A 23,260-nucleotide genomic window follows, 5' to 3' on the forward strand; every position below is an offset into this window, starting at 1 on the left:
CGGCACCTGGAAAATCGGGCCACTCCCACCCGAATACTGTGCTTTTGCGACGGGCTTAGGAAACGGTGTACCAGGAGATTATAGCCCGCACCTGGCTCAGAGGGTCCTACACCCACGGAGTCTCGCTGATTGCTAGCACAGCAGTCTGAGATCAAACAGCAAGGCGGCAGCGAGGCTGGGGGAGGGGCGCCCGCCATTGCCCAGGCTCGCTTAGGTAAACAAAGCAGCCGGGAAGCTTGAACTGGGTGGAGCCCCCCACAGCTCAAGGAGGCCTGCCTGCCTCTGTAGGCTCCACCTCTGGGGGCAGAGCACAGACAAACAAAAAGACAGCAGTAACCTCTGCAGACTTAAATGTCCCTGTCTGACAGCTTTGAGGAGAGCAGTGGTTCTCCCAGCACGCAGCTGGAGATCTGAGAACGGGCAGACTGCCTCCTCAAGTGGGTCCCTGACCCCTGACCCCCAAGCAGCCTAACTGGGAGGCACCCCCCAGCAGGGGCAGACTGACACCTCACACGGCCGGCCGGGTACTCCAACAGACCTGCAGCTGAGGGTCCTGTCTGTTAGAAGGAAAACTAACAGAAAGGACATCCACACCAAAAACCCATCTGTACATCACCATCATCAAAGACCAAAGTAGATAAAACCACAAAGATGGGGAAAAAACAGAGCAGAAAAACTGGAAACTCTAAAAAGCAGAGTGCCTCTCCTCCTCCAAAGGAACGCAGTTCCTCACCAGCAACGGAACAAAGCTGGACGGAGAATGACTTTGACGAGCTGAGAGAAGAAGGCTTCAGACGATCAAATTACTCCAAGCTACGGGAGGATATTCAAACCAAAGGCAAAGAAGTTGAAAACTTTGAAAAAAATTTAGAACAATGTATAACTAGAATAACCAATACAGAGAAGTGCTTAAAGGAGCTGATGGAGCTGAAAACCAAGGCTCGAGAACTACGTGAAGAATGCAGAAGCCTCAGGAGCCGATGCAATCAAATGGAAGAAAGGGTATCAGCCCTGGAAGATGAAATGAATGAAATGAAGCGAGAAGGGAAGTTTAGAGAAAAAAGAATAAAAAGAAACGAGCAAAGCCTCCAAGAAATGTGGGACTATGTGAAAAGACCAAATCTATGTCTGACTGGTGTACCTGAAAGTGACGGGGAGAATGGAACCAAGTTGCAAAACACTCTGCAGGATATTATCCAGGAGAACTTCCCCAATCTAGCAAGGCAGGCCAACATTCAGATTCAGGAAATACAGAGAACGCCACAAAGATACTCCTCGAGAAGAGCAACTCCGAGACACATAATTGTCAGATTCACCAAAGTTGAAATGAAGGAAAAAATGTTAAGGGCAGCCAGAGAGAAAGGTCGGGTTACCCACAAAGGGAAGCCCATCAGACTAACAGTGGATCTCTCGGCAGAAACCCTACAAGCCAGAAGAGAGTGGGGGCCAATATTCAACATTCTTAAAGAAAAGAATTTTCAACCCAGAATTTCATATCCAGCCAAACTAAGCTTCATAAGTGAAGGAGAAATAAAATACTTTACAGACAAGCAAATACTGAGAGATTTTGTCACCACCAGGCCTGCCCTAAAAGAGCTCCTGAAGGAAGCGCTAAACATGGAAAGGCACAACCGGTACCAGCCACTGCAAAATCATGCCAAAATGTAAAGACCATCGAGACTAGGAAGAGACTGCATCAACTAACGAACAAAATAACCAGCTAACATCATAATGACAGGATCAAATTCACACATAACAATATTAACTTTAAATGTAAATGGACTAAATGCTCCAATTAAAAGACACAGACTGGCAAATTGGATAAAGACTCAAGACCCATCAGTGTGCTGTATTCAGGAAACCCATCTCACGTGCAGAGACACACATAGGCTCAAAATAAAAGGATGGAGGAAGATCTACCAAGCAAACGGAAAACAAAAAAAGGCAGGGGTTGCAATCCTAGTCTCTGATAAAACAGACTTTAAACCAACAAAGATCAAAAGAGACAAAGAAGGCCATTACATAATGGTAAAGGGATCAATTCAACAAGAAGAGCTAACTATCCTAAATATATATGCACCCAATACAGGAGCACCCAGATTCATAAAGCAAGTCCTGAGTGACCTACAAAGAGACTTAGACTCCCACACATTAATAATGGGAGACTTTAACACCCCACTGTCAACATTAGACAGATCAACGAGACAGAAAGTCAACAAGGATACCCAGGAATTGAACTCAGCTCTGCACCAAGTGGACCAAATAGACATCTACAGAACTCTCCACCCCAAATCAACAGAATATACATTTTTTTCAGCACCACACCACACCTATTCCAAAATTGACCACATAGTTGGAAGTAAAGCTCTCCTCAGTAAATGTAAAAGAACAGAAATTATAACAAACTATCTCTCAGATCACAGTGCAATCAAGCTAGAACTCAGGATTAAGAATCTCACTCAAAACCACTCAACTACATGGAAACTGAACAACCTGCTCCTGAATGACTACTGGGTACATAACGAAATGAAGGCAGAAATAAAGATGTTCTTTGAAACCAACGAGAACCAAGACACAACATACCAGAATCTCTGGGATGCATTCAAAGCAGTGTGTAGAGGGAAATTTATAGCACTAAATGCCCATAAGAGAAAGCAGGAAAGATCCAAAACTGACACCCTAACATCACAATTAAAAGAACTAGAAAAGCAAGAGCAAACACATTCAAAAGCTAGCAGAAGGCAAGAAATAACTAAAATCAGAGCAGAACTGAAGGAAATAGAGACACAAAAAACCCTTCACAAAATTAATGAATCCAGGAGCTGGTTTTTTGAAAGGATCAACAAAATTGATAGACCGCTAGCAAGATTAATAAAGAAAAAAAGAGAGAGGAATCAAATAGATGCAATAAAAAATGATAAAGGGGATATCACCACCAATCCCACAGAAATACAAACTACCATCAGAGAATACTACAAACACCTCTACGCAAATAAACTAGAAAATCTAGAAGAAATGGATAAATTCCTCAACACATACACCCTCCCAAGACTAAACCAGGAAGAAGTTGAATCTCTGAATAGACCAATAACAGGAGCTGAAATTGTGGCAATAATCAATAGCTTACCAACCAAAAAAAGTCCAGGACCAGATGTGTTCACAGCCGAAATCTACCAGAGGTACAAGGAGGAACTGGTACCATTCCTTCTGAAACTATTCCAATCAATAGAAAAAGAGGGAATCCTCCCTAACTCATTTTATGAGGCCAGCATCATCCTGATACCAAAGCCGGGCAGAGACACAACAAAAAAAGAGAATTTTAGACCAATATCCTTGATGAACATTGATGCAAAAATCCTCAATAAAATACTGGCAAACAGAATCCAGCAGCACATCAAAAAGCTCATCCACCATGATCAAGTGGGCTTCATCCCTGGGATGCAAGGCTGGTTCAATATACGCAAATCAATAAATGTAATCCAGCATATAAACAGAACCAAAGACAAAAACCACATGATTATCTCAATAGATGCAGAAAAGGCCTTTGACAAAATTCAACAACCCTTCATGCTAAAAACTCTCAATAAATTAGGTATTGATGGGACGTATCTCAAAATAATAAGAGCTATCTATGACAAACCCACAGCCAATATCATACTGAATGGGCAAAAACTGGAAGCATTGCCTTTGAAAACTGGCACAAGACAGGGATGCCCTCTCTCACCACTTCTATTCAACATAGTGTTGGAAGTTCTGGCCAGGGCAATTAGGCAGGAGAAGGAAATAAAGGGTATTCAGTTAGGAAAAGAGGAAGTCAAATTGTCCCTGTTTGCAGATGACATGATAGTACATCTAGAAAACCCCATTGTCTCAGCCCAAAATCTCCTTAAGCTGATAAGCAACTTCAGCAAAGTCTCAGGATACAAAATCAATGTACAAAAATCACAAGCATTCTTATACACCAATAACAGACAAACAGAGAGCCAAATCATGAGTGAACTCCCATTCACAACTGCTTCAAAGAGAATAAAATACCCAGGAATCCAACTTACAAGGGATGTGAAGGACTTCTTCAAGGAGAACTACAAACCACTGCTCAAGGAAATAAAAGAGGATACAAACAAATGGAAGAACATTCCATGCTCATGGGTAGGAAGAATCAACATCATGAAAATGGCCATACTGCCCAAGGTAATTTACAGATTCAATGCCATCCCCATCAAGCTACCAATGACTTTCTTCACAGAATTGGAAAAAACTACTTTAAAGTTCATATGGAACCAAAAAAGAGCCCGCATTGCCAAGTCAATCCTAAGCCAAAAGAACAAAGCTGGAGGCATCACACTACCTGATTTCAAACTATACTACAAGGCTACAGTAACCAAAACAGCATGGTACTGGTACCAAAACAGAGATATAGACCAATGGAACAGAACAGAGCCATCAGAAATAATGCCACATATCTACAACTATCTGATCTTTGACAAACCTGAGAAAAACAAGAAATGGGGAAAGGATTCCCTATTTAATAAATGGTGCTGGGAAAACTGGCTAGCCATATGGAGAAAGCTGAAACTGGATCCCTTCCTTACACCTTATACAAAAATCAATTCAAGATGGATTAAAGACTTAAACATTAGACCTAAAACCATCAAAACCCTAGAAGAAAACCTAGGCATTACCATTCAGGACATAGGCATGGGCAAGGACTTCATGTCTAAAACACCAAAAGCAATGGCAACAAAAGCCAAAATTGACAAATGGGATCTAATTAAACTAAAGAGCTTCTGCACAGCAAAAGAAACTACCATCAGAGTGAACAGGGAACCTACAAAATGGGAGAAAATTTTCGCAACCTACTCATCTGACAAAGGGCTAATATCCAGAATCTACAATGAACTCCAACAAATTTACAAGAAAAAAACAAATAACCCCATCAAAAAGTGGGTGAAGGACATGAACAGACACTTCTCAAAAGAAGACATTTATGCAGCCAAAAAACACATGAAAAAATGCTCACCATCACTGGCCATCAGAGAAATGCAAATCAAAACCACAATGAGATACCATCTCACACCAGTTAGAATGGCAATCATTAAAAAGTCAGGAAACAACAGGTGCTGGAGAGGATGTGGAGAAATAGGAACACTTTTACACTGTTGGTGGGACTGTAAACTAGTGCAACCCTTGTGGAAGTCAGTGTGGTGATTCCTCAGGGATCTAGAACTAGAAATGCCATTTGACCCAGCCATCCCATTACTGGGTATATACCCAAAGGACTATAAATCATGCTGCTATAAAGACACATGCACATGTATGTTTATTGCGGCATTATTCACAATAGCAAAGACTTGGAACCAACCCAAATGTCCAACAATGATAGACTGGATTAAGAAAATGTGGCACATATACACCATGAAATACTATGCAGCCATAAAAAATGATGAGTTCATGTCCTTTGTAGGGACATGGATGAAATTGGAAATCATCATTCTCAGTAAACTATCACAAGAACAAAAAACCAAACACCGCATATTCTCACTCATAGGTGGGAATTGAACAATGGGAACACATGAACACAGGAAGGGGAACATCACACTTCGGGGACTGCTGTGGGGTGGGGGGAGGGGGGAGGGATAGCATTGGGAGATATACCTAATGCTGGATGATGAGTTGGTGGGTGCAGCACACCAGCATGGCACATGTATACATATGTAACTAACCTGCACATTGTGCACATGTACCATAAAACCTAAAGTATAATAATAAAAAAAAAAGTTAAAAAAAAAATATATATATATAGCTAACAGGAAAATATATAAGCCAGCCACAGTGGTATGTGCCTGTAGTCCCATCTACTCAGGAGGCTGAGGCAGAAGGATCAGTTAAGCCCAAGAGTTTGAGGATGTATTGCACTATGATCACATCTGTGAATAGCCACTGTACTCAAGCTATATAGCAAGAACTCACTTCTAAAAAGAAAAAAAGTTAAGGTATGCATGCAGATACTAATAATTTAAAAAGCCAAAGTGGCTACATTAAAGTCAGACAAAACAGAATTCAGAACAAGGAATACTACCAGGGTGAAGGAGGATATTATATAATGATAAAAGAGTCAATTTGCCAAGATACAATAATCCTAAATGTGTATCTATCTAACAGCAGAGCTACAAAACACATGAACCAAAAAGTAAAAAGAACCACAAGGGGAAAACAGACAAACCCACAATTACAGCCAAATGTTTCCACAATCTTCTCTGTCCCTTTATAATAAGTAGACGGAACAATTTGTGAAAACAGAGAACAATATCATAATACAACTCAACCAAACCGAAACTTACAGAACACTCTACCCACCAAGAACAAAATACAAGTGCATGTGGAATGGACCATTTACCAAGATAGACCATACTCTGGGCCATAAAACATGTCTCAATAAATTTCGAAGCACTGAAATAATACAAACAATATTCTTGGGCCAAAACAAAACTAAACTAGAAGTTACTAACAGAAGAATATCTGGAAAATCCCCAAGTATTTGAAAATTAAGCAACACATTTCTAAAAAATTCAAAAGTCAAAGAAGAAATTCAAGGGAAATAAGAAAATACACTGAACTTGAAAGACAATAAAAACACAACAAAAAAATTTATGAGCTGCAACTAAAGCAGTACTTAGAGGGAAATTTATAGTGCAAAATATTTATATTAGAGAAAAAGAAAAGCCTCATATCAATGAACTATGCTTGCACCCTAAAAAACTAGCAAAAAAAGAGCAAATTAAACTCAAAGCAAGCAATAAGAAGAAAATAAAGAGCATAAATCAATAAAACAGAAAAATGACAGAGAAAAAAATCAATAAAACCAAAAGCTGGTTCTCTGAGGAGGCGAAATCAATAAACTTGACAAACATCTATCCAAACTGATGAAGAAAAAAAAAAAGAGAGAAAATACAAATTACCAATACAGGGAATGAAAGAGGGAAGCTGAGTACAGACCCTACAGACATTAAAAGTGAATATTACAAACAACTGTATGCCCCATAAAAGTGACAACAAAATAAAACAAATTTCTTCAAAGACACAAACTTCCAAAGGTCACTGCTAAATAGATAACTTAAATAGTCCTGTACCTATTAAATAAACTGAACTTATGGTTTAAAATCTTCCACGAAAGTAAACTTCAGATGCAGTGGCTTCACTGGCAAATTTTACTAAACATTTAAGAAATAAACCACTCTTAAACAAATTCTTCTAGAAAATAGAAGATGAGCAATGAGAGAACACTTCCCAATTCATATTATGAGGCCAAAATTAACTAACACTGAAACCAGAAAAAGAAATTTTAAGAAAGTAAAACTACAGACCAATATATCTCATGAATACTAGCAAATCAAATACAACAATATGTAAAAATGATGTTCTAATCATGTGGGGTTGGTCAACATTTAAAAATCAATCACTATACTAACAGACAATAGTAGGAAAACCATGTAATCATGTCAATAAATGCTAGAGAATGTTTAACAAAATTCAACATTCATTAATGACAACAATTCTCAGGAAATAAAAGGGAATTTCCTCAACCAGATAGAGGGCATCTATGAACAACCTACAGCTAACATCACACTTAATGGAGGATAACCTTAATCCTTTCACCTTAAGATTGGACACAAGGCAAGTATGTCCATCTTTACCCTCCAATTTAACATAGTAGTGGAGGCTGTAACCTGTACAACAAGGCAAGAAAAAGACATAAAAGGCACACAACATTCACATACAACATGAATGTCTATGTAGAAAATCCCAAAAAGGTTACAAAAACTAATAAACCTAATAAGTGAGATGACAGGATACAAGATCAAAAATAGCAAGATAACAGGACACAAGATTAAAAATCAGCATTGTTTCTTGCTTGTGTAAAATGGTACACCCACATTGGAAAAATGAGGACAGTCAAACAGTGTGGCAGTTCCTCAAAAGGTTATAAACACAAAGTTATCATATGACCCAGCAATTCTGCTCCTAGGTATATACTCAACAGAATGAAAACATGCCCACACAAAAATTTGTACATGAATGCTCATAGCAGGATAATTCATAATAGCAAAAAGCAGAAGCAACCTAAATGTCTAACAATTGATGAATGGATAAATAAAATGTGGTATATCCATACAATGTAATATTGTTCCACAGTAAAAAGGGAACAAAGTACTGTTACTTCATGGAAACAACATGGATAAGCCTTGAAAAGATCCAAAATAAAAGAAGCCAGTCACAAGAGACCACATATTGCATGATTTCATTTATATAAAATGTCCAGAATAGGCAAATTTACAGACACAGAGAATAGATTAGTGATTGCCTAGAGCTCAGGAGATGGCAGTAAATGGGGAGTCACCACTCGTGGGTAGGTTTCCTGTTGGGGTGATGAAAATGCTCCAAAGTTCATTGTGGTGATGGTGGTACAACTCTCTGACTATACTGAAACTCACCAAATTGTATGCTTTAATGGGCAGATTATATGGTAGGTGAATTATATCTCATAAAGCTGTCATATTAAAAAAATTTTAAAAAGTAGTGTTTCTGCATATTGGCAATAAACAATTAAAAATTAAAATTTTCAAAAATACTAATAGCACCAAATGCCATGAAATACATTAAGATAAATCTAATAGAATATATGCAAGATTTTCATGTTGTAAACAACAAAACATTGGTGAGAAAAATCAGACTTCAATAAATAGATATATTTTGTCAGAGATTGTAAGGTACATTATCAAGATATCAGTTTTCCCCAAAATGATCTAGGTTTGCCATAATCCCAATCAAAACTCCAGTAAGCTTTTGATTAAAACATATACTGGCTGGGTGCAGTGGCTCATGCCTGTAATCCCAGAACTTTAGGAGGCCAAGGCAGGAGGATCGCTTGAGCCCAAGAGTTCGAGACCTGCCTGGGCAACATAGGGCAACTTCATCTATACAAAAAAACAAAAATAAATTATCCAGGCATGGTGATGCACACCTGTAACCCCAGCTACTCAGGAGGCCAAGGTGGGAGGACTGCTTGAGCCCTGGAGTTCAAAGCTGCAATGAGCTGTGATTGACACTGCACTCCAGCCTGGGTGACAGAGCAAGACACTGTCTCAAAAAAAAGAAGAAAGCCAGGCACAGTGGCTCACACCTGTAATCCCGGCACTTTGGGAGGCTGAGGAGGGCAAATCACTTGAGGTTGGGAGTTCAAGACCAGACTGGCCAACATGTGAAACCCCATGTCTACTAAAAACAAAAAAAATTAGCCAGGTGTGGAGGCGTGGGTCTGTAATCCCATTTACCTGGGAGGCTAAGGCAGGAGAATCCCTGGAACCCAGCAGGTGGAGGTTGCAGTGAGCCAAGATTGTGCCACTGCACTCCAGTGTGGGCCACAGAACAAGACTCCGTCTCAAAAAAAAAAAAAAAAAAGGAAGAAGAAGAAAGGAAGGAAGGAAGGAAGGAAGGGGGGGGCGGAGGATGAGGAGGAGGAAGAAGAGGAATAAGAACAACAACAAGAAGAAGAACAAAAACAACAAGAACAACAAGAAGAAGAACAACAACAAGAACAACAAGCAACAGCAGCAGCAGCAGCAGCAACAGCAACCAAATTCTTACAGAAAAGTTTTAATAATTTATATAGATACTCTTTTCTGCAGGAAGTGGAGCTTAACCTCCCTGTCCCCCAACTTTCAAGTTGGCTGCATTTAGTGATTTGCTTTCAAAGAATAAGACATGATAAAAATAAAAATAAAACAAAATAAAGAACAGACTATGAAAAAGTAGAAAAAATTACAACTCTGTGGTAGAGAAACATGGCAAACACTACCTTAACCAAGTGATCAAGTTTAGTATCATCAGTGATAAGTCAGGGTACTTGGACTGTGTGACATTTTTCCCTATAATCCACAATCCAAGTCAAACCATGAGTAAAACACAAGACAAACCCAAATTGAGGAACATTCTTGAAAACTATCAGGGTCATAAAAAACAAGGAAACACAAACAGTCACAGACCAGAGAAGACTAAGGAGTCACGATGACTAAATGTAATGTGGTAACATAGATGAGATCCTGGAATACAAAAGAGACATTAGTGGAAAAATTGGTAAAATCTAAATAAACTTTAGAGTTTAGGTTTGTTGTTACTGTGGTAAAAAAAAAAAAAAAAAAGAAAAAGAAAAAAGAAAAGAAAGACATCTCATAAAATTTACCCTCTTAACCATTTTTTTAAAAAAGACTCATCAATGGCAGTAGTAAGAAGCGGGAAAAGAGGAGAAGTTCAATCTTTAACTGACTGTGAATAACTGAGATACTCTACTTTTGGAGGGGCCCCTCTTAACCATTTTTAAGCATACAATTTAGGTGTTAAGTATATTTACATTGCTGTAAAACAGATCTCCAGAACTTTTTCATCTTGTAGAACTGAAACTCTACACACATTAAGCAACTCTCTTTGTCTCCTCCCAAAGCTCCTGGTAATCATCATCTTACTTTCCATATCTGTGAATTTAACTACTTTGGATACCTCATATAAGTACTACCCCTTTGTTACTGCTTTATTTCACTTAGCACAATATCCTCAAGGTTCATACACACTGAAGCATGTAACAGGACTTCTTTCCTTTTGAAGGCTGCATAATATCCCACTGGGATATTATGTATATACCACATTTTGTTTATCTATTCATCTGTCAATGGACACTTGAGTTGCTTCCACCTTTTGGCACTTGTGAATGGTGCTATTATGAACATTGGTGTGCACTGGTTTTTGTTTTCTCTTGAGATAGAGTACCACTCTGTCACACAGGCTGGAGTGCAGTGGTACAATCTCAGCTCACTGCAACCTCAGCCTCCTGGGCTCCAGTGATCCTCCCACCTTAGCCTCCCAAGTTGCTAGGACCATAAGCATGCACTGCCACGCCTAAATAAATTTTTGTATTTTTGGTAAAGACAGAGTTTTGCCATGTTGGCTGGTCTCGAACTCCTGAGCTCAAGTGATCTGCCTACCTTGGCCACCCAAAGTGCTGGGACTACAGGTGTGTGCCACCATGCCTGGCTAATTTTTGTATTTTTAGTAGAGACAGGGTTTCACCATGTTAGCCAGGCTAGTCTTGATCCTCCTGCCTGGGACTCTGAAAGTGCTGGGATTACAAGCGTGAGCCACCGTGCCCAGCCTTTTTTTTTTTTTTTTTTTAAATGAGCAAAAGATTTGAGCAAATACTTCACCAAAGAAGATATATGGATGGCAAATAAGGACAGGAAAAGATGCTCAACATCATTACTCATGCAAAGGTAAAAACACAGTGAGGTAGCACTATATATCTATAAGCAAACAACAACAACAACAAAAAAGTGGAGAATATCAAGTGCTGGATATGATATGGAATGACGACAACTTTCATGCATTGCTGGAGAGAATGTAAAATAGAACATGCATTTTGGAAAACGGTTTGGTGGTTTCTTATATAGTTAAAACATACTTACCACAACACCCCAAAATCCCATTGCTAGGTACATAACCAAGTGAAATAAAAACCTGGGTTCATGCTGGGCACAGTGGCTCACACCTGTAATCTCAACACTTTGAGAGGCCGAGATGGGCAGATTGCTTGAGCCCAGGAGTTCAAGACCAGCCTGGGCAACATGGCGAAACCCTGTCTCTACTAAAAATACAAAAATGACCCAGGCGTGGTGGCATGTACCTGTAGTCCCAGCTACTTTGGAGGCTAAAGTGGGAGGATTGCTTGAGCTCAGGAGGTAAAAGCTCCAGTGAGCCATAATTGTGCCACTGCCCTCCACCATGTGTGAAAGAGCAAGACCCTGTCTCAAGAAAGAACAAAAACAAAAACAAAAAAACCTTGTATTCACTAATGTACAAGAATGTTAACAGGAGCTTTATTTATCATCGCTAAAAACTGGAAACCTTCCAAATTCCTTCACCTGATAAATGGATAAACTAAGATGGCAATTCATACAATGGAATATTACTCTGTAATAAAAAGGAAGGAACTACTGATCGATGCAATGACAAGGATGAATTTCAAATGAAATACTATATGAAAGAAGCCAGACTCAAAAGGTTATATGATTCCATCTATAAGATGTTCTGCAAAAGGCAAAACCAAGAGAACAGAAAACAGATCAGTGGTTGCTAGGGGTTTTGGGTAGACAAAGGAGTTGACCTCATATGAACACAAGGGAAATTTTTTGGATAGTGAAACTCTTCTATATCTTGATTTTTGTGATAATTACACTACTATATGCATTTGTCAAAACTCAAAACTGCACATTCAAAAGAGTGTTTTTTGCCATATATGTAAATTATGTCTCAAAAAGGTTAATAAAAAACAAGTTTTTTTCACCATAAGTTTATACTTTATATAAAACAGAGCACTGAAACATGCTATCTCCTATTGTTTGCTGTGTTTCACTTTCCTATTTGTGCCCTCCTGGTTAACATTTTTACTCCCTTGGCAGATTTGGACATTCACAGGTATCTTCTCTTATCTTGTTGCTGTAGCTACAAGGGTTTATCTCATTTGACTAGTTACATATGGCCCAGTTGAGCAGGTATGTCAGACTTTTATAAAATATCTCCCCCACTCCAACTCTTCCCTTTCCTCATTGAAAAGCATCTTTATTCATCTACCAATGAGTGCTAAAACCTCTGGGGCTGCTCTTTACCCTTGGAAAATTCTACATTCTACATTCTCAGGAAGTTGGTGAAGCCAGGCAGATGCAAACCACAATGGGGTAACCTGAGCACATCTAGCCAACGTGAAGTCTATTAAAGAGTTCTTATGTAAGGCTGCCAAGCTCCTAAAAAAAAGAGATGGGTCTTGATGTGACAACTGAAACTTGCTGGTGCATGGGCAACTGACTTGATGCTAAAGCTATTACAATGAGAGAGAAGAGATATTTTAAAAACCTGGGTCCTTGTAGACATTGTTGAGCAACTGATCATACCATTCTAGAATTGTCATATAATTTTCCTACTCTTTAAGATAGTTTTAAGTCCGAGTTTTCTGATACTTGCCATTGAAAACATCCTACTAATACAAGGCCCTACTTGCACTGCCTAAGACATTATAGCAAAGGTTCTCTTATAAAGTTCTCTTAGAAGTTTTCTTTCACTTCTCTAAAAAATAAAGTATACTAGAAAAAAAAATATTTTCCTCCCAGGCAATCCTTCTTTTCCACTGCTGCTTCTATTCTTTCTCCTGGTACTTGTTCCAAATCCTCTCCAGTTTCCTCATGATACAGGAGTCCCAAGGAGAGGTTGGGATTTTCACAATTAATCTCATCACAAAGGATGAAGCAAACCAATCTACAGTGACAGAGGCAAATCAGTGGTTGCCCAGGGATGAGGCACAGTGGGTGAAGGTGGTGAAGGAGACATGAGAGGATTCTAAAGAGATACAAGGAAACTTTTAGGAGACATGAGAGGATTCTAAAGAGATACAAGGAAACTTTTAGGAGGTGACGGATATGGTTATTATCCTGATCATTGTGATGGTTTCACATACGTACACATATGTCAAGACTTATTAAAATTTGTATAATTAAAATGTGTGCAGTTTATATATCAATTATACTTCAATAAAGCTAATAAATTTGGGTTTTAAAAATAAGATAGTTTTACTGAGTGGCTGTTTCTGTGCAATCTACAGAGATTTTTCCTTAACCTTTATACTACAGGTAGAATTAACTAGGCCCTTATCCCAAACTTATAGGGACATATGACTTCTTTCAGAAATAGGTTATACTTGCTGTAGCTGTAGAGTACATTTTCAGTGAGCCAATCACCAAAAGATTTGCAAAAAAAGATTTTTATCTAATGCCCACTTCCACTTGTAAGTTATGCTAAAAATACATAGGTACACTAAGATTCCTTAAAATCCTGGACATCCTCAAATTACACAATGTTCTGGGATCCAAGTTCTTTTATTTGCTGCTGTCAATTCCCACCCACTCTTTCACCTCCTTCTCCCTGGCATTCAATGAATCTACAAGCCTCCCTATTCTCTCTCTCTCTCTCTCACAAACATCAACAAAGGGCTGCTAACCAGCTTTACACTGAGATGAAATCTGAATTCCTAAAGGCAAAAAGGCCCACATGTACCTTCCTATTGCCTGAGAAGAGGAGGCTACTATATTTCTGTGCCACACAGGGCATCAAACAACTAGAGGAGAATCTTTCGTAGTCTCTTCCTCTTATATGCCAAAAGCTAGACAAATGGTGGAGAGAGGAGTAAAAAGAAAAGGCAGCTTACCCATGGAGTAGAGGTTGTCGAAGCTCTGGTGCATGCGGATAATCTCATAGTAAAGTTCATCATAGCTGCTGGGGGTTGGCAGAAATGTGTCGCCATATGTGATAAACATATTAAATAGGTTCACAATCTAAAAAAGAAGGAAAGGCCCATGTATAGGCATCAGGCTATGAAGACTAGAAATTATCAGTGGTATGCTGTAGCCAGCTCTTACTGTCTTGCAAGAGTTGACTGTAAAATTTTCAGGAATTTTATAAGCCAGTTGTTAAACACAGCCATTATTAAAAATTTCACTCATATAAACTTATAATTAAATAAATTATATTAAAATGAAAGTAATAAATATTAAAAACTTATCACTTCCTAATTATTTTCTACCTTTTACTATAACCTATGCTCTGGAGATTTATAACTATTGTATCTGTGTGGTGGAAACGTCATATAATGGTGTGCTACTGCACATTGCTTCCCAACTCTGCATGACTCTGATGTTACATTGATAGCTTGAAATTGGCCATGGTGGGTGTAGCTCTACAATGAAAATCAGCAAATGCTATGAATCAAGACTTTTTTTCCCTCTAATGTTGAACATTTAAGAACACATTGTATAATATCCTAAGAAGATAGTCAAAATGCACAATGGCCTCCTTCTATCCCAAATAACCAGCCGGATAAGCAAGCATCTGTAATGTCCCTCAGAAACCAAGTGCAGCCATGATGGAACCTTCAGAGGGTTTGCCATTTACCAACATAGAGACCGCAGTAGTATACAGTAGTCTCTCAGTTGGGACCAAGGCTCACTATTCATACACAGAGATCTAACCTATACCCACCCCTGCCAGACAATATATTTTCATGAAGGAAAGAGAGTCATGCAGAGTTTGCCAAAGACATAGGTGAGAGTGGGGAACACCAGTCCAGATTCGGATCCAAAAAATATATACAGGTCTGGTTCCCTCTATGGCTTAGTCCCCAGACCACCAGCTCCTGTTTCAAACCAGTGCATTTCTGCCTTAGCATATGGCTTCAGAAAAAGAAGTATTTGTTTTGATACTCACCATAAGGGCTAATGTAAAAATGTTGTGTTTGGCCAAAAGTACAGTCTCATTTGACATAAGGAACTTCAGCAAATTTATCAAGGCTTTAAAAAAAAAAAAAAAGACATCAACAAGCTATTCAAACCATGATTAATAAAGTTAAATAAAAACAGACTAGCTCTAAAAAAAATCCAGAGGGTTAGAGTGAGTAAGTCTCAGCCATCAAGGTCTTTTAAAAAGCAGGTAAGGCAGGTATATTTGAGGAAAGCACTCACCTTCCCAAGCACGTGTCTGCTTATCTGCTCATGGAAGGTTTTTAAATATCTACTTCTTTTTGCCACTTCTTAAACAGCAATTAAGCTCAGAAATTTGACTATAAAACTGACATCTTGCGGTTTCAAATTTACTCCCACATGGTGATTTCCCCATCAAATTTGCTCAATTTACAGGTGAAAATGAGGGTCCCCCTTCCACCCTCAGCTGCTAGCTTCTATTGTCATCAAGCTTTAGACATGTATCTGTTTCAGACATCATTGCTAAGAGGAAAATGTATCCATTCTAACTGGTCACCAGATATGGCAGCTATACTGTAGAACCTACAGCTGGGCTGCAGCTCTAGATGAGGAGAGCTCATAAAGAGAAAAAAAGCCCTTAACTGCTCTAACTATTCAAACAAACTGAAGCTTGCGCTAACCTCTCGTGACAGTGACAATATTTATTGAAATCTCTCTCTGCTCGGCAATTCTTAGTGAGGGGAGAGATTCCTAAAACCCAAGCAACCTCAATAAAGAGACTGACTGCCAACTCCCTAGGTTAACAGTGCAGCTTCAGACATTTTCACAAATAAATATTAAGCATAAAAGAAGTTATCAGTTACCTTATACTCATGCCCCTAGCACATTTTGTCCACGAAATGAGTCCTGCTTCTCTGCCCATCTCAGATAATGCTCTTGTACCTACCTTCCCTACTTGATGGAATACTATAAAGGGGTTCAGCAGCTGCAGGCAATCTGTGGTCCTTCTGTCTTCTCCCCCACAAACCCCCACCTTCCACAGACCCAAGAAAAGGCTTGACCTCTCTTTTTCTAGGAAGATATCTGCTTCTTTGCCAGCAAAGAAGTTCATTCTCCCATGCTGTCAGAGTTTTGTGTGAAGTTTACTACTCTTAAAGAAGAGATGTGAGCTTTGATTTGGAACAGCAGGGAATGATGAGTAGGAGTGAGACTCTCCAGACTCTTGCTGCCTGCCACACAACACCCCTCACTCTCAATCCTTTAAAAGCACAGGTACAGTAAAGAAACAGCAGGCAAGGAAAGTACAAGAGGCTGGCTTCACCCACATTCTGTTTCTAAAGCCTGAATCTTCCCCTCAAATAGCAAAAAAAGCCTTGCCAGGCATGAAGGACATAGGCATCTTCATTTATAAACTCTTTACCCCTGGCCCCAACTTGAGTTCTCTGGGGTTTCATAATGAAAAGGCAAATGATAGGCAGCTGGCCCTTTTAATGGTGTCTGTTAAGTGATCAAGTGATCTGTTGGACTGGGGGGACAAAAAGGCTCCAAGGGAGCCCATTCAGGATCACACAACCTGCTTAGCTCCTACCAGGAGCACAGGAATAAGGGGGCTAGCTAAAATTCACATAAAAATGACTAACCCAAACTTCCCTCCTTAAAGAAGATCACCTTGCTGAGTGAGCTACGTGGGGGCTGCCCACCCCACCACCTAATCCCCAGAGTTTAGACAAGCCCTGTTAATGATATACTACCTGACAATCGGACTCTATAAACTCATAGAGGCAAGAGAAAGGGATGGGCAGCACGCATGGCGCTCTGCAAAACGTAATGGCTAGAGACAAAGCAGCTTTTGCACACATCCCATCAACAAGGGCTTTTGTCCCCAGGACACACAGCACAGAGATGCAGCCTCAGCAGTGGCTATGTGGTAATTAAAGGGCAGGAAACCTGGAGGAAAGGATGTGGGAGCAATGATTTATTGCTCCTCTGCTGGACTACAGCTAGTCTTGATCTCTGGGATTCAGAGTCCAGGATGACAAAGTGATAAATATTAGAGGAGGAAGAGAGCAATTCTGGCACAGGCAACCTGTGTCCCAACTGCCACAGGCATTAGCAGAGCCAGAGTATTGAAAGGGAGAGTCCAGTACCGCAATACTCTGAGAGTCAGTGCCAGAGCGGCTTGCATTTTGCCCCTGAAAATGCAGGTCAGATATTCCGCTCCCCCAAGAACAAAGGTCTTCTCACTTGGAAGTAAGAATTCTCTACAGGGGCTGGGCGCGGTGGCTCATGCCTGTAATCCTAGCACTTTGGGAGGCCAAGGCAGGCAGATTGCCTGAGTTCAGGAGTTCGAGAACAGCCTGGGCAACACGGTGAAACCCTGTCTCTACTAAAATACAAAAAATTAGCTGGGCGTGGCGGCGTGCACCTGTAGGCCCAGCTACTCGAGAGGTTGAGGCAGAAGAACTGCTTGAACCCGGGAGGTGGAAGTTGCAGTGAGTCGAGATCGCACCACTGCACTCCACCCTGGGCGACAGAGCAAGACTCCTTCTCCAAAAAAAAAAAAAAAAAAAAAAGAATTATCTACAGGGAATTTAACAGGCAACTAAAATGAAGCCTCTGACATCACAGATGGTAATTCTTCTTCAAGAGAGAATGTCCCAAATATCCCGTGAAATAGTGCTTTTCTCCATCATCATCTCCCTGACTTTGCACTCACTATATCAACTGTTCAGTGTCCTATACACCACTACACACAGATTCTAGCCTCTGACCTGATATGATGGGAGTTTTAAGTCTGTGAGGCTTTGACACAGCTGATTATAGATTTTTAGAGCTAGAAAATACCTTAGGTCATTTAATCCAATTTCCTCATTTTTGTATAAGAAAACTCCATGCCCCATTCCACCCTCACCCCAAACTAGCTGGTGACTAAGCTGGGACTAGGACCTTGTCACCTGTTTAGTGTTCTTTCTACCATGCCATTAAGAAGATAACCAAGCCAGGTACGGTGGCTCATGCCTGTAATCCCAGCACTTTGGGAGGCTGAGGCGGGCAGATCATGAGGTCAGGAGTTCGAGACCAGCCCAGCCAAGATGGTGAAACCCCATCTCTACTAAAAAATACAAAAATTAGCCGGGCACGGTGGCAGGCACCTGTAATCCCAGCTACTCGTGAGGCTGAGGCAGGAGAATCGCTTGAACCCAGAAGGCAGAGTTTGCAGTGAGCCGAGATCGCACCACAGCACTCTAGCCTGGGCGACAGAGCAAAACACCATCTCAAAAAAAAAAAAAAAAGAAGATTAAACAAATAAAGGTGCGAGATCAAGTTAAATGTTAAAGTGGGGTTACAGCTTACTATAAATGGTGTGCTTAGACCTGCTGACTATACTGTTATCAACACTTCTCTAGACTCTGGTTTATAACTTTCTCCACCTGTCGGCTGCTCTACGTCATTTTCATGTATTTGGTCCCCGTTTTCCCTTGGTCCTCAGCTACCTGTTAAAGTACAAGTATTTAATACCTCATTATTGCCTTCCTGTCACTCACTGGCAACACAAAAAGACTCACAGAAGCTTTGCTCAGCACGAGCCACCTCAGCAGGCCTCTCTGCCAGCTCCTTGGCCTGCTCTCTGCTGTCTTATATACATCTCAGCTCTCACCTCCACCTCTCTATCACTTGTGGCTGCTTGCTCTCTTTTTTTAAGCACATAACTATCAACTAAAACTGTTCCTAATTCTCTCAGTCAGTGTTGCCTTCTTCAAAATTAGGTACTGCCAATGGAAGATGATTGGATATGGACAGTAAAGGGAGCCAAGTTCCCCTTTCTTTAGGCAAAATCAGAACCAAAACAAAAAAATATGGGTATAAACAATTAATAACCAGGTTTATTTATAAACTATTATAGACCGAGCTTTGCACAGGGTTTATGCCAAAAAAGACAGGTTTAGGCCAAAGAAGAAAATGCCCTGTCAGGAGTAGTTTCAAGGACAGCAGAGAACTGGCACTCAGGATCTCAGTGCCAACACAGAGCTCATGCTAACAGGCTCCTGACTCACCCCCTCTACATACACACACATTTTTAGAAAACTGCCCTTGATCCACTTGTCCACTTGATGCCATCTGGGCACATGACCAGCCAAATTGTTCCAAGGACACTCACAGAAGTAGCAGTACATACAGGGAAGAGTTAAGATAACTAAAAAATAAGGGGATGATTGCATAAACATAGTACTGTTAATCAGTCATACATCTGTAAGACTTTGCAATCAAGTACAGTAAATGTTGCAGTCATGAAGATATGAGGGACAGGATGTACCATTTAATTTAATCCTTTGCCTTATCATGTTTCTCATTGTTAAATAATAGTTTCTAAAATGAAATGGGGGAAAAGGGCTAACACAGGATTCTTCACCAAAGGCCTGACTCCTGGTCTGAGAGATTTCCAATGAAGCATGACCTTACGGTATAGAAACTTAACACTGTGTAAACAGCTTTGCCCATTAGGTGAGCAATGGCTGCTCACTCCCTCAAAAGAGAATGGCATAGCTTGTTGTAGAGAATATCCTTTTGGGTAAGGGCAAGCTTGGTAGTTGAGACTTTCCAAACCTTAAGAGATAATGCCCGTGGGCCCATACTCCACATCCCTGGGAATGGGCTGTCCCAAAATACCAACGTGAAGAGACACATCACAGAGGAATGCATCATTTCCTCCAGAAGAATGACAACAACTACAAGTTAATAACTGTGTCCAGAAGCTCACATAGAGCATCTCAAACTTTCCTTTTTTTTTTTTTTTTACCCTCTATCTGATACCTTAAAAAAAGACACTTAACTACAGAAATCACCTTCCTCAAACTACATTCACCTCTTTTCAAAGTGAGAAACACCATGGTCATAAATGGCAGGAAAGGTAACACTTATTAGATGCTTGCTAGGTGCTAGATATTATGTAAAGCACTTAAAGTATATTCTTCTCACTGAATCCTCTTAACTATCTGATGAAGTAGGTATTATTGTTACCATTTTACAGATGAGCAAATCAAAATTCAGAAAGGTTAAATAAATTACCCAAAGCCAATATGCTAGTTGGAGCTAAACTGCATTAAGGACAAATCATGCTGGGGAGAAGAAGGTCTCTGAACTCCCACTGCTGAGGTCTATGAAACTGTATTGGATCCACCCAAACTTCAATTTAAAAAATATTTGTTGGGGATACAGGAGCTATCTAGGGCCAATATCTATATTTGCCACCAAAAACCATACTTTGATCACAATTCCACTGATTAGCCCCTCACATAACAAAGTGACCAAAGGAAAAATCCTATAAGCTCAGAGTACATGTCTTTTTTTCTTTTTTTTTTTTTTTTTTTTGAGACAGAGCTCAACTCTGTCACCCAGACTGAAGTGCAGTGGCGTGATCTTGTCCCACTGCAACCTCCACATCCCGGGTTCAAGAGATTCTCCTGCCTTAGCCTCCCAAGTAGCTGGGATTACAGGAACCCATCACCATGCCCGGCTAATTTTGCTTTTTTTTTTTTTTTTTTTTGAAACTGCCCAGGCTGGAGTGCAGTGGCACGATCATGGCTCACTGCAACCTCCACCTCCCGGGTTCAAGCCGTTCTCCTGCCTCAGCCTCCTAAGTAGCTGGGACTACAGGCACCTGCCACCACACCTGGCTAATTTTTTGTATTTTTTATTTCACTGTGTTAGCCAAGATGGCCTCCATCTCCTGACCTCGTGATCCGGCCACCTTGGACTTGGCTTCCCAAAGTGCTGGGATTACAGGAGTGAGCCACCATGCCCAGCCATTTTCATATTTTTAGTAGAGATGGGGTTTCACCATGTTGGCCAGGCTGGTCTCGAACTCTTGACCTCAGGTGATCCACCCGCCTCAGCCCTACAAAGTGCTGACGTTACAGGCGTGAGCCACTGTGCCTGGCCTATTTAATTATTTATTTTTATTTTTTATTTATTTATTTTTGTTTTTGAGATGGAGTTTTGCTCTTGTTGCCCAGGGTGGAGTGCAATGGCATGATCTCGGCTCTCCGCAACCTCTACCTCCTGGGTTCAAGTGATTCTCCTGCCTCAGCCTCCCAAGTAGCTGGGATTACAGGCATGGGCCACTGCACCTGGCTGTCTCCTGGTCGTAGTTTTAAAAGGTCAACTTAAAATAAGGTGGTAGTAGGCTATTGACCTACTTATTTTATGCCATTTCCCTTTTGTTAAAGTAAGGGTTCTCTTTTTCTTTCTTTCTTTTTTTTTTTTTTTTTTTTTTTTTGAGACAGAGTCTTGCTCTGTCGCCTAGGCTGGACTGCAGTGGTGCAAATCTCAGCTCACAGCAAGCTCCGCCTCCCGGGTTCACGCCATTCTCCTGCCTCAGCCTCCCAAGTAGCTGGGACTACAGGCACCTGCCACCATGCCCGGCTAATTTTTTGTATTTTTAATAGAGATGGGGTTTCACCGTGTTAGCCAGGATGGTCTCGATCTCCTGACCTCGTGATCTGACCACTTCGGCCTCCCAAAGTGCTGGGACTGCAGGCGTGAGCCACTGCACCCAGCAATTTTTGCATTTTTAATAAAGACAGGGTTTCACCACGTTGGCCAGGCTGGTCTCAAACTCCTGACCTCAAGTGATCTGCCCGCCTTGGCCTCCCGAAGTGCTAGGATTACAGGCATGAGCCATCACGCCTGGCCAGCTCAGAGTACATGTCTCTAAATGTCTCAGGACTTCACTCCACTGGCCTAAGATAATTAAACCCACACAATCTCATAAAAAACAAGAGATTGCAGGAACTCAAACAAGTATTTGTACACCCATGTTTACAGCAGCATCATTCACAACAGCCAAAAGGTGGAAGCAACCCAAATGTCCATCAACAGATGAATGAATAAACAAAATATGGTATATACATATGGCAGAATATTACTCAGCCTTAAAAAGGAAGAAAATTCTGACAACATAGATGAACCTTGAAGATATTATTCTAAGTGAAATAAACCAGTTACAAAAGGACAAATGCTGTTTAATTCCACTTAAATGAAATACCCAGAGTAAGCAAATTCAGAATTAGTGGTTGCCAGGGTCTGGCATGAGTGGGAATTAAGAATTATTGCTGGCCGGACACGGTGGCTCACACCTGTAATCCCAGCACTTTGGAGGCCAAGGAAGGTGGATTACCTGAGGTCAGGAGTTCAAGACCAGCCTGCAACATGGTGAAACCCCGTCTTTACCAAAAAAAAAAAAAAAAAAAATTAGCCTGGCATGGTGGTGCACACCTATAGTCCCAGCTACTCGGGAGGCTGAGGCAGGAGAATCACTTGAACCCGGAGGCGGAAGTTGCAGTGAACCAAGATTGCACCACTGCACTCCCACCTGGGTGACAGAGTGAGACTCCATCTCAAAAAAAGAAAAAAAAAAAGTTATTGTTTAATGAGTACTGAGTTTCAGTTTGGGAAGATAAAAAAAAGTACTGGAAATGGAAGGTAGTGATGGTTGCACCATGTGAATATACTTAATGCCACTGAACTGTATGGTTAAACATAGTTACAACGATAAATTTTATGTTTATTTTACCCCAATTAAAAAGAAAAACAAAAGGTCAATGTTTGTCTTTCCACAGACACTCCCAACAGCCCCACAAACCCTCCAGTCTCACTTTCTGTAACCTCTGCATAACTGACTGGCTGACATTCACGTCAAAGTACACCATAATGAGTACAGGGACAAACATACAAAGATGCTTCCTCACTGATAGGTAAAAGGAAAGGAGCCAAATATACTCAATCAACAGAGAGCCCATGAACTTGAGCAGGAATGCAAATTCAAAATGAACCCCGGGCAGCCTTCAAGGCAACATTGTGGCAATCTTCAAAATAATCACCAAAGTTCACCATCCAAACTAACAATGCTC

General features: G+C 40.5%; 1 protein-coding gene across 5 annotated transcripts in view; it reads right to left on the reverse strand.

The window, feature by feature from the left end:
• Positions 1–23,260, reverse strand: part of ARMH3 (armadillo like helical domain containing 3) — a 217,218-nt gene that overhangs the window by 102,798 nt on the left and 91,160 nt on the right. For all 5 annotated transcript variants that reach the window (XM_063670173.1, XM_054436739.2, XM_063670172.1 and 2 more), the window contains 2 exons: positions 15,358–15,440; positions 14,303–14,429 (listed from right to left, as the gene is read on the reverse strand). In XM_063670173.1, coding sequence (XP_063526243.1) covers positions 14,303–14,429; positions 15,358–15,440 — 210 coding nt within the window. The remainder of the gene's footprint in view (positions 1–14,302; positions 14,430–15,357; positions 15,441–23,260) is intronic.

This window comes from Pongo pygmaeus, chromosome 8 (assembly GCF_028885625.2).
Source record: "Pongo pygmaeus isolate AG05252 chromosome 8, NHGRI_mPonPyg2-v2.0_pri, whole genome shotgun sequence".
In the NCBI taxonomy this organism is placed as follows: domain Eukaryota; kingdom Metazoa; phylum Chordata; class Mammalia; order Primates; family Hominidae; genus Pongo; species Pongo pygmaeus.